This window comes from Selaginella moellendorffii, unplaced genomic scaffold (genome assembly GCF_000143415.4).
Source record: "Selaginella moellendorffii unplaced genomic scaffold, v1.0 SELMOscaffold_59, whole genome shotgun sequence".
Classification (NCBI taxonomy): Eukaryota; Viridiplantae; Streptophyta; class Lycopodiopsida; order Selaginellales; family Selaginellaceae; genus Selaginella; species Selaginella moellendorffii.
The window spans coordinates 208,718-225,301 of record NW_003314320.1 but is presented as its reverse complement, the minus strand read 5'-3'; the positions used below and the strand labels follow the sequence as shown (position 1 = coordinate 225,301).

Here is a 16,584-nt window from a genome sequence, read left to right as displayed (position 1 = left end):
CACCTCAAAGACAAGAACCCTCCACACAACACCCTCTTAGGCAAAGATGAGCAACAGGAATAGAGATGGTGGAGGAAGCCTTGGCTTCACCATCAAAGTCTGTGCCAGCTCCCGCTGCTGATGCCTGAGTCCCAACTGACTTTGCTCTCCTCTCCAACTTTTGACAGGAAGCAAATGTTGGGCGGCCTGCAAGCTGTTTGTGGAGGTGCTTTGTGGAGCTTCCCGTTCGTTGTGGACCTCTGCCTTTGCTTACTGTGAAGTTTGGCCATGCACTATTCCACCACTTAGCAACTCTAGAAAGCTTCTACAAACTGCTGGGAAATATCATGAATATCTAATCTTTGTGAGTGGATTAGAAGTAAGACAGCAAAGGAAAAGAAAAAAACAAGAAAGCACAGAAAGAACAAAGCTGGAGAACCTCGTCAGCTTACTCCTGCAAGACATAATAAGTACCTAATAGCAGTAAAGCTGAAACAAACCTCTGTATCTGTATCCTCTGTATCCTCTGTATCCTCTGTCTCCTCTGTATCCTCTAGATTCACACCAGACTCGGCAGAATCGACCACGTCTGCAAGCCAGAGTTCCCAGTCCGCTGTGGCAGTACCCCTCGTGTCTCGTGAGCGCGTCGCTTTCATGGACGCCATCTCCTGTAACACCATCTGCTGTAACACAAGCTCACACTCGCGAAGAGCAATAATATCGTTGCCCATGGCCACCTTAGAACAAGCTGGACCCACCAGGCACTCCTCAAAGCCGACTATGGCGACTCTCTTGTCATGTGGCCAAACAAGTATGTTCTCGACGCAAAGGTCACCCATGGCCACTCCACGAGCATGAAAGCTCTCAAGAGCCTTTCGTGCTCGAGACACGACGGCCTCTACCTCGTCCTGATCGACCGGCGACCACCCCTCTCCTGCCGAGTTGCCAGCATCCGACATCACCACACAGAAGAACATCCCGCCGCACAAGAACCCATACTCAAACAAGCAAGGGATACAAGTTCGCTGCAGCTTATGCAGCCGAATGTACGCATCCACCTCCCTCACACACTTCATCAAGCAGTCTTGGACACTTGTAACACCTGCAAAAGCCAATCACAATTTGGTGAAAGCTCTGGGCTGGTAGAAATAAGCTTTTAACCTGTGGTCAAGTCCGTGATCTTCACGACGACGTTTTTGCCCTTGTACAGAGCACGGTAAACAGCGGAAATCCTTCCCGTGGCCCCGGACAAAAACTCTAGAATCTGAAGATCCCGAGCCTCCAAGCTGCCCACTTCGTGGACCATCTTGGCCATGCGATGCACCCCTGCGACATGGCAGCACGTCTCAAAGACACCCATCGCAAAGCGCGACGCAAAGCCTCGTGGAGAAGGTAGTGGCCTGGTACTCTGCTGCACCCTGTGTCCAGTAGCCATGTGAATCAGAAACCTGATGCCGATAAGCGGAAGTGGAACAGGGTCTGACAAGAGAAACCGGTTGTCCAAGCGCGCGCAAAACTTCGTCTCTGCGTAGGATGAGACGACCCCAAACGAAGAACCACTGCTCAGCATGTAAGCATAGACCCTCGCAACTGCTCCCGTGTCAATGACCCCCACCATGACACCAACAACAAGCGGGCTATGGCCCTTGCTGCTCACCACAAGCTCCGGCGCACCTATCCAGTTCCCAATGGCATAGCTCGCCATGCCAGCACACACATCCTTGGGTCCCTTTACGAGTTGCAGCACCGTGTCAGCCGCTGAGAAAAGGAAACCTCTGAAATGAAGATCGATCAGCACTTCTGGCTTTGATCTCAGAGGCCTGTCTGGAAGCCCAGAGAACCAAGAATTCATATCACAGAGGAAGCTATCCCAGCAGTCCGTCTCGAAGTCCTGCGGGCAGAGATCCACCAGAGGAGGTGATGTCGACAACAGGAAACGATGATATGCGTCAACCCCAGCAGGCACAGCCCTCATAGGCTGAGCAAGGTAAGCTTTGACACTACCTCTCACGAATGGCTCCTCTTCCAAAAGCATCAACTCAGCCGCTGCATCACTCTCGAGTTCCGATGCCGCTGCGTCACTCTCCAGTTCCGATGCATCCATCGATGCCACCCTCAGCTTTAGGGTTTGGACGTTTAGGGTTCTAAGACTCTAGAATAAGAATATTCTGGATTTAATTCAAACATGGATTATAATTCTTCCTAACCTTAATCAGGTAGAGAGCTCTGCATGTAGCACAGATTCCGACTTAGAAGCGTTCAATCATAATCCCACACATCACTTTTTTAAGTATCAAGAAAATGAAGAACGAGTCTCTTCTGCCTTCTGTCAAATGTTTAATCTAGGACATCTCAAAGCAATCAATAAATTCATAGAATAAAGAAACCTTTTTTCCTAGAAGAAATTACATACAAAAGTCAGGGTTGAATTCACAAATCAAACTGTACGACGAGAAGAGAGACACCTTCGCTGTGTGGGAGAAAGTAAAACTTCCACTCACTCCTCATACGTCCCCCGCTCAAACTCTAACTCGCTTGTCAAGCCGCAGTTTACAACTCTCTCGCTGGAACCGCCATTGATCTTGCTAGCAGCAGCAGCAGTATGAAGATCATCACCGCTTTCTTCCAAGCTCGCATTGATGTTGATCAAGTTCTTGGCCACCACCAAGTTGTCGTGCTTGTTTTGCTCTTCGTCCGTATCACTGCTCGACGCTTCCTGCTGGAACTCTTCCTCCTCGCTCTCCTCTTCCTCGTCACTCAGCTCCTCCTCCTCTTCCAACATCAATCCATCCTCTTCCTCCTCCATCTCCAGCTCTTCCAGATGATGGAGGCTTCCATGGCCTGGCTGCTCGAGCTCCTCGAAAGAATCCTGGCCTTCCCAGTTCATCTGCGAGCTATCGTCACTCTCGCCACTAGCTTTCATTGCCAGCCTCTTGTCTTCGTCTTCATCATCTTCTTCTTCCTCTTCCAGTAGAACGGCGGCGCTCTCTTGCCGAGCGCTCCAAGATGGATGAGCTCCAAAGTCACCACCACTCCTCTCGTAAAACTGTGGTGGTAGCTCCTCCTCTTGAGAATTAAACTCTGCCTCCTTGGTCTCTTTGTCTTCCTCTCCTTCTGCCGGCCTAGTACTACCAGCCTCGTATAAAACTTCGCGGGCCTCTCCTTTCGATCTTCTCATTGGAACCTGGAAGGAGAGAAGCGTAAGGACCGATTCTCAACTTAAAAACACGAACGAAAGTAAAAACTCAGGAAAAAGTAAGCAAAAGAACACGCGAAATGGATGGATGGCTTACTCTTCGTTGCCTGTCCATGAGCTGCTGCTTTTGTTCTTCGGTGTAGGCGATCGAAGAGTCAAAGACCATCAGTCGAAGAGCAACAGCAGCGGAGGTCTGCGGGATCCAGGGGGGATTTTTTCTCTGAATGCCGATGAGTCTGCCAACTTGCTCGATCGACTCGTACGAGGAAGAGATCCAGTCCTCGTCGATTGCTCCCTCCAGATCCATGAATGCCTGCAAAGAAAACAAGAAAAAGAGATAAAGAAAGATAGCACCAAGCTCCAAAACTTTTAACTCTACCTAGAGAATTTCTCCTGCCGAAGAAGCAACCTTGAGCATTTGACACCACGCCTTTCTGTAAGAATTTGTCGACCATGCAGGCTTAAGTGCCTCGCAAGGAATACAAATCTAGGGAAGAAGGAAGCGTTTCAAGACAATGCAATAGAAGAAACGAAAGTTACCTCGACTAGAAACAGCAGTTTCTTGAGCAACTGTATTCGCGGAGGAAGAACACCACCTTGGATTCTCCAGGCGGGATCCCTGCTGATCATCTTTTGCTCGCAGTCGCGGACGTGCTGCGAGAAATCACTCCAGACATCTTCCTCGCCGGTGGAGTGGCAAAACGGGCAGTGCTTGTCGACGGCCCAGCGCAAGTCATGGCACGACTCACACTCGGCGATCATCCCATCGCTCTCGCTCTCTCGTCGCTTCTCGCCACCTCTTTGCAGCGCCTTGACGCTGCAGTGCCTCCACAGCCACCTTTCCATGTCTTTGTATCGTTCCATGGCGCCGGAGTTCTCCGACGCTGATCTTCCGAGCTCGACTTTGAGCGATCCTACCCGAGCGTCGGAGCTCGTCGAGTCTTTGCCGCCATTTCCAACCACGGCGCTGGAAGATGGACTCCCCTCGCAAGAGTCGTTTCCATTTCCATTTCCACTCGCAGCTCCAGCTTGAACTCCAGCTCCATTTCCATTTCCGGTGTGGTGACTTTGGTGGTGGTCTTGGTTCTGCTTGGTGCTAGAGCTGCTCATGGCTTGCCTTAGCGAGCCTTCAAGCTCCTTGAGAGCTACGAAGAGATTTGCTTCTCTCGTGCCTCTTATGTCCAGAAAGTTCATCAGCGCGTTCAAAGCCTGCCGGAATGGACACAAACTTTGTTTAGTGAGTGACCAATAAGAGAAGAGAAAAGAAAACTCTTGCACGTAAGAAACGAAAACCATCCATGAAAACTGGGAGAACAAACATTTCTCTAAAGCCATGCAACTCAATAAGATGAAGGATACTACACTCACCTCTTCGGTGTCGATGACTTCCCAGTGGCCATCTTCATGCGATTCAAAGTAGATCCTTCTACACCCAGGGTCGTGTCCGCTACTACTAGTGACGAACTGCCAGTACCGGTTGTGCCTCCGGTTCAAACCTAGAGGAAGCGACCGAATAACGTAGAGTTTCTCCGCCCGCAACCTGATATCGGCTTTCATATCGGCCCGGGACCTGTCCGAGTGCTGCGAAGCACACTTTTGCTGCCTCTCGTTTGGATCTTCGCTCAAGGCTTGCGCAGGATTGGAGCTGCCATCTTCATCTCCATCCAGCTGCTGCTCCTGAGCCTCCTGTGATCCATTCTCCAGAGCTTGCAGCAGTGGTTTCTCATCCACTTGCTGTTGTTGTAGATTCGTCTCGTCGACCTTTGCAGCCTCGGCTTTGCTGCATTCTTCTTTTAGCCGACTCTTATCGATCTGGACTTCCTCCCAGAGCTGTCTCTTGAGCCGACGCAGCCTCGTATCGCTCCTGGAATGCAAAGTTTATATGCAAACTTTGAGTGATGAAAACAAAGAAAAACTCACCTCTATGGCCGAGCGAACAGTGCTCCCATGGTTGACAGCATCCACGAGAGCAACCAATCCACACAATCGGTCATGCGTTGGATCGTCCATGCAGCAGCGTGCAGTGAATTTCTAGATCGGCCCCGTTTTCTTCGTATTCTCCTGGCATTTCGGTGCTTCCTCCAGGCCGCTTGCAGCAAACGCGCAGCTTCTTTCTGCCAAAACAAAACAAAATAAAAAAGAGAGAAAAAGCTGAAATACCAAAAGGGAAACGAAGGAAATCTCAAGAGAGCGGAGAAAGGAGAAACCATGGCAGCGAATTCTCTAGCGCGGGCCCTAGATTTCCACCATCCCTGGATCTTGGTCACATTCCACGCCAGGAAGAGATCGCTCTCCTTCGTGGAGCACAGGAAATCCACCGGCGTGACGCTCACGTCCGGCGTTTCCCTGAAATACCTCCGCTGCTCGCCGCCATCCCCTCGCGCCGGGATCCCCATGATATGTGTGAGAACCCTAGTAACGTTCAAATGTAATGTTTCAAATTTAAATTTAATTTAGAATTACATGAACTTAATCAAGATTCTGCTATAATTGCCACTTTGTTAATGTATTTCTTTTATAAATTGGGTCACTATTAGCTAATCATCCTCGCTATCCGATGATCGGCAGGAATTCCTTCTGATGTGCTATGTCTTTGTGAGATGTGGGAGCATATCAAGAAGGGAGACTACCATCTATTCCAGAGTATGTACACTATTCTGCTTGGACACCAAAGGCCAACTCTGCTGCTCCGGGCTCTGACGGAGTTGCTATGTACTGCAAGGAGACCATCCCTACAGTTGAGCTATTATACAAGCTGCTCTAGCAGGGCTGAAAGGCTCCCAACATACAACAGATCTAGTGCTCCTGTTGGCTATGGGCTTCATTTCATGCGCCATGGAATGGCGCCATTTCATGCGTAGCCGTAATCGTCTTTTGGCAACGGACGTTAAAGAAAAGCATACGGCTGACTCTTCGCAATCTACATTGACGCACTAGAGTCCATGATACAGGGCAAAACACTCACGCCATACCAACTCTCGGGAATGTATTTATATGCACTGCTTTACGTAAACGATATACTCTGTTCGGCTCCTCAGCTCGCCAAATGCAGCTTACCTCAATGCACTCAGCGAATTCTGTGAGAGGCCACACGCATGGAAGTCAATGGTGTTGGGCCAGGGTATGCTCCTACCATGGGATTGCACTTCAGAAAGTAGACCATTACAAGTACCTCAGATATATTATCCACAAGAACAATCCACGAAAGGTGGGGATCATAGATTGCATTACGGCGGCACGTGGTGCATACTTTGCATTCCACTCAGATTGTTCCAATGCACTTGTCACCCACTGAAGTGCCAAGCGACAACTTTTCATAGCTGAACTCTCCACGGTCATCTTGTCTAGGAATGATGGATGCTCTCTGGGATCAAGTGGAGGAGCTCCAATACCACTTTATCCGCATGGAGCTTCATACAGGAGATGTGTCATATCCTATCATCTGTTCGAGTCTGAATTATGGCCCTTGGAGCTCCTTGTGTGGAAACGGATGATCAATTAAGTGAAGACCCAGCGGCAGCTCAGCAACCTGCAAACGAAAGCTCTTGATTTAAGCTATCGATGACTCCATCAGCCTGTGTATACGAGCGAAATGGAGGTTGGTGATCTGAGCTCAAGAAATGGACAGCAAAGCTTGGCCTTGATCTCGAGGTGCTCAAGAGTCCAATAGACGATTATAGCTGGTGGATGGCATAGGCTTTTGAGCAATGGCTGCTAGCAAGAACAGTGGGAGCCATCAAGTATGCTATCTACCAGACAACAATAGGCATGGATCCCCACAGCTATCATCATGCCCCGCCCTCCCTTCCCTCCCTTCCTCACTGTGAAGAGGAAGGCATCTTCAATGTAAGGATTAGTTTGTTAGTGTAATTCTAAAGTGAGTTACTCATTTATAAAATCCTAAATATTTAAATGTTTACTACTAGTTTTTAATTAATATTAGTAAGCCAGCCACTTTTCATTTCTCTTTGTCTCGCCTGATATTCTCATTCACACTCACATAGTCACAAAGAGCTGCATACCATCCAAAGAAAACATCATATTTGCAAACTAAATCAATGGGAAGCTAGGTACAGAACTTTTTGTTATCACTCATATGGAGTCAAAGAATCAAAACTAACTCGAAAAATGAGAAAGCAAATCGTGATCAAAGCCTCTGGACACTAGACTCATGCAACACTAATCCAAACAAGAAAGAGAGAGGATTTTTCTAAATTGTCCCTTGCTAAAATTATTGTATATGTAACAGGATAAAGCTGAGGAAAGAAACATTATATATATTAAATACTTTGATTTGGCTCTATATATTAGATGGTAAGAGTTTAACATCAATGTACCTCTATTCATATTGTAGATGCTTTTCTGTTAAAATCAAGGTTTAATAATATAAACTGTTGTTTAAATTTCTAAATTAAAACCTCCTAGAAAGAATACCTTACCTTAAGTTTACCTTTATGTTAAGCCATAAGTAATAATTGTCACTAGCAGTCTTCTATAGCATTTCTATGGACAGCCTTTTATGTTGTGGCCCTTGCATATTGAAAGATTAAATGGCTACACAAGAAGAAATTATAAAAAGAATAATAGTTCTTGAAAAGGGATTTATACTCAAGCTTTTAGTATTAGTTATAAATCTAAAATCTATATGTCAAATTAACATGGCTTAATGTTGAAGTGACCTTATGGACTTTAGATCTTGGTTGTTTACCAGTGCAAAATAAAAAGTATATGCTCGTCCCTCAAGGCCAATAACACCTAATGCCACTATAATATTATTCAACTTGTTGTTATTGAATAGGAAGTTTAATTAAAAATCATGTCATAACAGCTTTAGAACCTGTCTTGACAGGATCTAGAGCTTTAAATTTCTAATAGCAAGATACATGGGTGCAATTGCTTTGATACAACTACACAAAATACTTACTAAAAGCATAGCAAATTTAAATATCTAACAACTTGGGAAATATTACTTAAACACAGCAAATTATTCCATTACTTAGAACTTAATTGCTTCTGACAAGACAATTTGGTATCCTTGCTAGGGGACGTCCTGGTGGTCCCAATATCTGCACCCCTTACATGCTTCATGTCGAGATCATTTCAAGCTCCTTTTGAAGGAGTTCACGGTCGTGGATCGCCTTGATGTTGCTCATGGGAGTCGCTCCAGCTGGCCAGGCAATCTTAGAGCTCAAGTTCAGTGGGTAGTGAACCATCTCATCCTGTCCTGCCCAATCGAAATCGAGGAAACAAGGCTGCCCCGTTTGGACGTTGTACATGATGTTGTTTAACCTCAGATCACCATGCACCATCGTAGGTTGCAAAGCTTGTAGCTGCAGTAGTGCCCGCCAAACTGCATCCTGCATGGTCTTCCAAGTATCAGACGTCGTCTCCTCCATGCCACGGAGCTCCAACACCGATCGCCAGCCATACGCTGCCGTGAGGCAGTCCATATCCACCATTTTCCAACCGCCTGGGAGTTGCTCAATCGTATGGTGCGGTGCATATCCAGCTTGCTCCCACTGCGCATGAGCATCCTCCCCATACTGCCTGACAAACTTCACCACCCTTCGCTGTCCACTGCCAGTCGTAACCATGTAAACAAGAGTGTTTTTTATCTGATGGATCGCAGCAGCATCTGGATACTTTTCTCGAAGCGCATACGGCCAGTGCAGGGTATCTACTCGAACAGGCACTCCAGTTAGTGTAAGAGCGCTAGTGTACACCTTCACGAGTTCTTTCAAAGCTTGTCGAGTGGCATGAAGAAACCGCATCAACTGCAACGAAAACGAGCACTGAATGTAAGCTTCCATCCAGTATCAAACTTACCTTGAACAGGTGAGCATCATCCTCGAAATCAAGCAGGGATAGAAAGTCGGTCAAGGGCTGATAAATGGCCTTGTCGTGATATATGGCCCCGCCAACGCGAATGTTGGGGCCAACAAGCTCGACAATCAGCTCTGGACAGCCTGTGTAGTGGTGCCGACTAACAACAACGCTCTCTGCAGCATCAGTGCCATAATAAAAGAGGGCCTCCAAGAGCGGCTCGCCATTGAAACCCATCTCCGGTTTCACCTCGCAGGTGAGAAGAACCACCAGTATACCCAGTATCCTGGCTTTCACCTGTACATCAGGAGTCCTCCTCACGCTGCTGTCATCCCGAGATCGCTTCCCGATCTTTAACTTTACTGCATCCCGGTTAGCAACCACCACGTACTTATCGTCGTCGTCCAGATACGATTCGAGGAACATCGCGAATTCTTGCCGCCGAAGTGCTTCCGTCCGATAAAACTTCTGCATACGGTCACGAAGGTCACGCGCTGCAGCCAGAAGTCCTGCCTCAAGGGGCGCCTTGGAGTTGAAAGTGTCGATGAAGGTTCCGAATGCTCTGGCTCCGAGTGCAATCGGCATACCACGTTCCGCTCTCATATCCTTGAAAAGCTTGTTGTCCAGAGTTCTTTCAATCCCCTCCAGCGTGGCAACTTCGGCGCTCGGGTTTGATACACTACAGACTGCTTTGAATTTGTCAGGAATAAGGGCCAGGCCGGCTGCAAACCATGGGAGTTGTTTAGTTTCCTATGATAAAAGAACGAAAAGAAAAAAGAAAGAAATAACTTACGAGTCGTAGCAGGCGAGCCTTCAACAGTAAACGCAGTATCTCGCGACGAGCCATCCTCGATGCCTCCAACACCTTGAACCTTCCGGACAGTGTGTAGACTCCTTCCTTTGTCCGTAAACTTTAGACGAAGGCCAGCAACACGTACAGCGCTTGAGGGGTCGAGACCGAATGTGCTACAAAGGTCTTGCAAGTCAAAAAGACCGTCCGAGAATAATCCAACTGTGTCGGTCGAACCATCCTGGACATCACGTATGAGCACAAAAAACTTCAGAAAACAAGAGAAATACCGGTTTCTGGTGTCGAAACCAAAGATAACGGTCCTCCCTTATGATCAAGGCATTGTCTTTAGTTGTGCCATCCCCACCTTCAGTGGCCGCCCCCAAGATAGAATCTAGAGTTCTACTTGCCTTACCAGCAATCATCTCGATGGCCACTCCTGAAACGTGGAGATTTGCATTCGGATCGAGGAGGAACTGCTTGCAAACGGCCGCTACATCGATCAAACCATCTGCGCCGACCTCGAACTGTAACGCCGGGCGGTCACTATGCTGAATCCAAACCCTCATTTGAAACCGTAAAACCTCGAGAGTTCCAAACACAAGAAATAAAAGGCAAAACTTAGATCTCTTTTTCTTCTTTCTTGCCACTGGCGGCCATCACTGCTCCACCACCACCTCCACCCCAGAAAGCGAATTTCTGTCTCTTCACGCCGTCCACGTAGAAGAGATCGAGCCTTTCTTCCTCCACATTGGCGCCCACTAGAAGATTTTCAGGATTGATCTCCAGATGACGTGAGGAGTCCCTTAATGTTCGCCCACTGTTTCTAGAGAGCATAGGACCTTCATAACCAAAACCTAGGGTTTTAACAAATGCATGTCAATCTTGAGAAAACACATTTTTCGTTTGCTTAAGCGGGGAGTGAATTAGGAACATAGCTAAAATAATGGTAGTGAATATATTTAAAATATATTTAAATATTCTAGAATATTTTACCATCTCATGGTAATCTTATATTTATAATTTATAAACATGTTTATAATTTACTTAACACTTCCTAGTATATTCTAGTTTATTCTACCATCTAATATTAATATTAAATAAGATTAATCTTGTGTTTATACATTATAAACATTTTTATAATTAAAGAATAACACTACTATTAAGCAAACTAAGCATTGCAGCATGCAATGTGTAGCAAATTATTAATCCTTTTGATTCATCATTAATATCAAAGTCTCCCACTATTATTGTTGGAAAATTCTGAATTATAGATTTTATATGCTTAATAATTAATATTTCAAATTATTATATATTATCTAAAAGCTATCCCACTATACTAATAATAGTATATAGCATTATTCATATATTTAGACCTCACAATCATCCCAGGTGTTCATATTGATAAATTAGAATCTAGAGGAACATTAGATAAATATTGTGCTGAACTTTATAAATTTGCAATTCAGCTTGCTCTAATATTCAATACTATCTCTTTCACTAGGTAAGGAGCCATTTAAATAAATTATATATTATAAAATTAAGAAAAAATAAATCATATTTACTTTATACTCCATAGGTGGTTAATGATACAAGTTGTAACACTATTGTTATCCCATTTATATATAGTTTAAGTGTTTAGCAAACTTGACTCAAATTAATAGAAGAATGCTCATAAGTTTTGGGATTGGCAATATCAGATCATAACTATATAAAAGTTTATATAATGAAACACCAATGGATATCTATACCATGATATATGCATATTTCTTAGTCATATGACAATGTTCTATATATCTATTTAGATTAGAAATGTCAAAGGCACCTAGTAAGCATAAAGAAAGTGTAGAATAAAAATCAAATGCACCATAAGCCATAAATGGTCATAAAAAACAAAGTAAAGGTCATCTTTAAGACAATAGTAAAAATATAAATGCCAAAATGGTAATTTATCCAAGTGATACAAAATTCTTAAACTTATAATGAAGTCTTTAAATGCACAACTCAACCTTTTAAATCTCATGAAACTTGTCAAGAAAAGGTAAATTTAGTTTTTGCACCTTATAAACATTAAATATCAAACATAACAACTACTAATGACACTATATTCTCATCTAGAAAATCCAACAATATTAGAATAATAAGCTTATTAAGAACATAAGAAGAAAACAAAGAAGCAAAAGAAGCTTAAAGAAAAGATGTTAATATCAACTATAGAACTCCCCAAGCAATAAATAACCTCGAAGTTATATATTTAAAGCTTCAAATTCTATTAAACAAAAAGAACCATGCAAGTATGCATGAAACTTTTTGAGAGACTTTCTTTATTGTGGAGTAGTTCACTTTTATTAGTTGTAATATAGGTGATGTAAGTCAGAAGAATTAAGTTCATGCTACTAAACTTCACAACTTTAATCCCTTTTTGCTTCTGGAAAACCACATAGGCTTGGCAAGGCAATCCAAAGAGAGAAGCTGCAGGAAAAATCTTTTACTTCTCTCAGAAACTAGTTGGTTTAAACCTGCTGCCTTGCCATAGACATATGAGTTGTGAGGAAAGCCATTGTTCCCTTTTCAGTCTTCACCTAGCAGCCGTAGCCAGCAACACAGTGGTGGAGTCCCTTTGACGCCACCGCCACAGCAAACATTCCTGGAAATTCTGTCAAAAAAGTGAATGGCATAGGCGCCACACAGTACATAGAAGATGCCTAGAATATACAAATGCGTCCTAATGCTTTGCAGTGGCAACACAGGAGGTGGCAATCAGTTCTTTCATGCATTGGTGGAAGTCCTGGCAGTCAGCTAGAATGTGAACATCTTGTATGTTCTACTATGTATAATATGACAGCAGGCACAGCCCTCATAGGCTGAGCAAGGTAAGCTTTGACACTACCTCTCACGAATGGCTCCTCTTCCAAAAGCATCAACTCAGCCGCTGCATCACTCTCGAGTTCCGATGCCGCTGCGTCACTCTCCAGTTCCGATGCATCCATCGATGCCACCCTCAGCTTTAGGGTTTGGACGTTTAGGGTTCTAAGACTCTAGAATAAGAATATTCTGGATTTAATTCAAACATGGATTATAATTCTTCCTAACCTTAATCAGGTAGAGAGCTCTGCATGTAGCATAAATTCTGACTTAGAAGCGTTCAATCATAATCCCACACATCACTTTTTTAAGTATCAAGAAAATGAAGAACGAGTCTCTTCTGTGCCCCCTTCTGTCAAATGTTTAATCTAGGACATCTCAAAGCAAATTCATAGAATAAAGAAACCTTTTTTCCTAGAAGAAATTACATACAAAAGTCAGGGTTGAATTCACAAATCAAACTGTACGACGAGAAGAGAGACACCTTCGCTGTATGGGAGAAAGTAAAACTTCCACTCACTCCTCATACGTCCCCCGCTCAAACTCTAACTCGCTTGTCAAGCCGCAGTTTACAACTCTCTCGCTGGAACCCCCATTGATCTTGCTAGCAGCAGCAGCAGTATGAAGATCATCACCGCTTTCTTCCAAGCTCGCATTGATGTTGATCAAGTTCTTGGCCACCACCAAGTTGTCGTGCTTGTTTTGCTCTTCGTCCGTATCACTGCTCGACGCTTCCTGCTGGAACTCTTCCTCCTCGCTCTCCTCTTCCTCGTCACTCAGCTCCTCCTCCTCTTCCAACATCAATCCATCCTCTTCCTCCTCCATCTCCAGCTCTTCCAGATGATGGAGGCTTCCATGGCCTGGCTGCTCGAGCTCCTCGAAAGAATCCTGGCCTTCCCAGTTCATCTGCGAGCTATCGTCACTCTCGCCACTAGCTTTCATTGCCAGCCTCTTGTCTTCGTCTTCATCATCTTCTTCTTCCTCTTCCAGTAGAACGGCGGCGCTCTCTTGCCGAGCGCTCCAAGATGGATGAGCTCCAAAGTCACCACCACTCCTCTCGTAAAACTGTGGTGGTAGCTCCTCCTCTTGGGAATTAAACTCTGCCTCCTTGGTCTCTTTGTCTTCCTCTCCTTCTGCCGGCCTAGTACTACCAGCCTCGTATAAAACTTCGCGGGCCTCTCCTTTCGATCTTCTCATTGGAACCTGGAAGGAGAGAAGCGTAAGGACCGATTCTCAACTTAAAAACACGAACGAAAGTAAAAACTCAGGAAAAAGTAAGCAAAAGAACACGCGAAATGGATGGATGGCTTACTCTTCGTTGCCTGTCCATGAGCTGCTGCTTTTGTTCTTCGGTGTAGGCGATCGAAGAGTCAAAGACCATCAGTCGAAGAGCAACAGCAGCGGAGGTCTGCGGGATCCAGGGGGGATTTTTTCTCTGAATGCCGATGAGTCTGCCAACTTGCTCGATCGACTCGTACGAGGAAGAGATCCAGTCCTCGTCGATTGCTCCCTCCAGATCCATGAATGCCTGCAAAGAAAACAAGAAAAAGAGATAAAGAAAGATAGCACCAAGCTCCAAAACTTTTAACTCTACCTGGAGAATTTCTCCTGCCGAAGAAGCAACCTTGAGCATTTGACACCACGCCTTTCTGTAAGAATTTGTCGACCATGCAGGCTTAAGTGCCTCGCAAGGAATACAAATCTAGGGAAGAAGGAAGCGTTTCAAGACAATGCAATAGAAGAAACGAAAGTTACCTCGACTAGAAACAGCAGTTTCTTGAGCAACTGTATTCGCGGAGGAAGAACACCACCTTGGATTCTCCAGGCGGGATCCCTGCTGATCATCTTTTGCTCGCAGTCGCGGACGTGCTGCGAGAAATCACTCCAGACATCTTCCTCGCCGGTGGAGTGGCAAAACGGGCAGTGCTTGTCGACGGCCCAGCGCAAGTCATGGCACGACTCACACTCGGCGATCATCCCATCGCTCTCGCTCTCTCGTCGCTTCTCGCCACCTCTTTGCAGCGCCTTGACGCTGCAGTGCCTCCACAGCCACCTTTCCATGTCTTTGTATCGTTCCATGGCGCCGGAGTTCTCCGACGCTGATCTTCCGAGCTCGACTTTGAGCGATCCTACCCGAGCGTCGGAGCTCGTCGAGTCTTTGCCGCCATTTCCAACCACGGCGCTGGAAGATGGACTCCCCTCGCAAGAGTCGTTTCCATTTCCATTTCCACTCGCAGCTCCAGCTTGAACTCCAGCTCCATTTCCATTTCCGGTGTGGTGACTTTGGTGGTGGTCTTGGTTCTGCTTGGTGCTAGAGCTGCTCATGGCTTGCCTTAGCGAGCCTTCAAGCTCCTTGAGAGCTACGAAGAGATTTGCTTCTCTCGTGCCTCTTATGTCCAGAAAGTTCATCAGCGCGTTCAAAGCCTACCGGAATGGACACAAACTTTGTTTAGTGAGTGACCAATAAGAGAAGAGAAAAGAAAACTCTTGCACGTAAGAAACGAAAACCATCCATGAAAACTGGGAGAACAAACATTTCTCTAAAGCCATGCAACTCAATAAGATGAAGGATACTACACTCACCTCTTCGGTGTCGATGACTTCCCAGTGGCCATCTTCATGCGATTCAAAGTAGATCCTTTTACACCCAGGGTCGTGTCCGCTACTACTAGTGACGAACTGCCAGTACCGGATGTGCCTCCGGTCCAAACCTAGAGGAAGCGACCGAATAACGTAGAGTTTCTCCGCCCGCAACCTGATATCGGCTTTCATATCGGCCCGGGACCTGTCCGAGTGCTGCGAAGCACACTTTTGCTGCCTCTCGTTTGGATCTTCGCTCAAGGCTTGCGCAGGATTGGAGCTGCCATCTTCATCTCCATCCAGCTGCTGCTCCTGAGCCTCCTGTGATCCATTCTCCAGAGCTTGCAGCAGTGGTTTCTCATCCACTTGCTGTTGTTGTAGATTCGTCTCGTCGACCTTTGCAGCCTCGGCTTTGCTGCATTCTTCTTTTAGCCGACGCTTATCGATCTGGACTTCCTCCCAGAGCTGTCTCTTGAGAGCCGACGCAGCCTCGTATCGCTCCTGGAATGCAAAGTTTATATGCAAACTTTGAGTGATGAAAACAAAGAAAAACTCACCTCTATGGCCGAGCGAACAGTGCTCCCTTGGTTGACAGCATCCACGAGAGCAACCAATCCACACAATCGGTCATGCGTTGGATCGTCCATGCAGCAGCGTGCAGTGAATTTCTAGATCGGCCCCGTTTTCTTCGTATTCTCCTGGCATTTCGGTGCTTCCTCCAGGCCGCTTGCAGCAAACGCGCAGCTTCTTTCTGCCAAAACAAAACAAAATAAAAAAGAGAGAAAAAGCTGAAATACCAAAAGGGAAACGAAGGAAATCTCAAGAGAGCGGAGAAAGGAGAAACCATGGCAGCGAATTCTCTAGCGCAGGCCCTAGATTTCCACCATCCCTGGATCTTGGTCACATTCCACGCCAGGAAGAGATCGCTCTCCTTCGTGGAGCACAGGAAATCCACCGGCGTGACGCTCACATCCGGCGTTTCTCTGAAATACCTCCGCTGCTCGCCGCCATCCCCTCGCGCCGGGATCCCCATGATATGTGTGAGAACCCTAGTAACGTTCAAATGTAATGTTTCAAATGTAAATTTAAGAAACAAATCAAGATTCTGGAATCTTGCTTGAATGAGAATATACTTTTTGATAATGGTATTTCTTTTATAAATTGGGTCACTATTAGCTAATCATCCTCGCTATCCGATGATCGGCAGGAATTCCTTCTGATGTGCTATGTCTTTGTGAGATGTGGGAGCATATCAAGAAGGGAGACTACCATCTATTCCAGAGTATGTACACTATTCTGCTTGGACACCAAAGGCCAACTCTGCTGCTCCGGGCTCTGACGGAGTTGCTAT

General features: G+C 45.8%; 3 protein-coding genes across 3 annotated transcripts; all 3 read right to left on the bottom strand.

Moving 5' to 3' along the window:
* Positions 1-2,348: 2,348 nt before the first annotated feature.
* LOC112351275 (protein Ycf2-like) lies at positions 2,349-3,485 on the bottom strand. Its single transcript, XM_024688825.1, has 2 exons — positions 3,273-3,485; positions 2,349-3,163 (listed from the first exon to the last, which is right to left on the bottom strand). The coding sequence occupies exons 1-2, from the start codon at positions 3,480-3,482 to the stop codon at positions 2,477-2,479; spliced, it is 897 nt and encodes a 298-aa protein (XP_024544593.1). The 5' UTR covers positions 3,483-3,485; the 3' UTR covers positions 2,349-2,476.
* Positions 3,486-3,554: 69 nt separating this feature from the next.
* Positions 3,555-5,572, bottom strand: LOC112351244 (homeobox-DDT domain protein RLT1-like). Its single transcript, XM_024688740.1, has 5 exons — positions 5,383-5,572; positions 5,150-5,289; positions 4,544-5,039; positions 3,716-4,384; positions 3,555-3,662 (listed from the first exon to the last, which is right to left on the bottom strand). Exons 1-5 carry the CDS (start codon positions 5,569-5,571, stop codon positions 3,555-3,557), a joined length of 1,602 nt encoding a protein of 533 aa, XP_024544508.1. The 5' UTR covers position 5,572.
* A 7,475-nt stretch (positions 5,573-13,047) lies between these two features.
* On the bottom strand, positions 13,048-16,267 carry LOC112351274 (homeobox-DDT domain protein RLT1-like). Its single transcript, XM_024688824.1, has 7 exons — positions 16,078-16,267; positions 15,791-15,984; positions 15,237-15,734; positions 14,409-15,077; positions 14,248-14,355; positions 13,966-14,181; positions 13,048-13,856 (listed from the first exon to the last, which is right to left on the bottom strand). The coding sequence occupies exons 2-7, from the start codon at positions 15,878-15,880 to the stop codon at positions 13,170-13,172; spliced, it is 2,268 nt and encodes a 755-aa protein (XP_024544592.1). The 5' UTR covers positions 15,881-15,984; positions 16,078-16,267; the 3' UTR covers positions 13,048-13,169.
* Positions 16,268-16,584: the final 317 nt, after the last annotated feature.

Excerpts from the sequence above, each read along its gene's own strand:
- LOC112351275 (XM_024688825.1), bottom strand. The coding sequence starts at position 3,482 with ATGGATCTGGAGGGAGCAATCGACGAGGACTGGATCTCTTCCTCGTAC. Across the intron at positions 3,164-3,272 it reads TCATGGACAGGCAACGAAGA|GTTCCAATGAGAAGATCGAA; the intron begins GTAAGCCATCCA and ends CTCTCCTTCCAG.
- LOC112351244 (XM_024688740.1), bottom strand. The coding sequence starts at position 5,571 with ATGGGGATCCCGGCGCGAGGGGATGGCGGCGAGCAGCGGAGGTATTTC. Across the intron at positions 4,385-4,543 it reads AAGTCATCGACACCGAAGAG|GCTTTGAACGCGCTGATGAA; the intron begins GTGAGTGTAGTA and ends CCATTCCGGCAG. Across the intron at positions 3,663-3,715 it reads AACTGCTGTTTCTAGTCGAG|ATTTGTATTCCTTGCGAGGC; the intron begins GTAACTTTCGTT and ends CTTCTTCCCTAG.
- LOC112351274 (XM_024688824.1), bottom strand. The coding sequence starts at position 15,880 with ATGGACGATCCAACGCATGACCGATTGTGTGGATTGGTTGCTCTCGTG. Across the intron at positions 15,735-15,790 it reads CTGTTCGCTCGGCCATAGAG|GAGCGATACGAGGCTGCGTC; the intron begins GTGAGTTTTTCT and ends TTTGCATTCCAG. Across the intron at positions 13,857-13,965 it reads TCATGGACAGGCAACGAAGA|GTTCCAATGAGAAGATCGAA; the intron begins GTAAGCCATCCA and ends CTCTCCTTCCAG.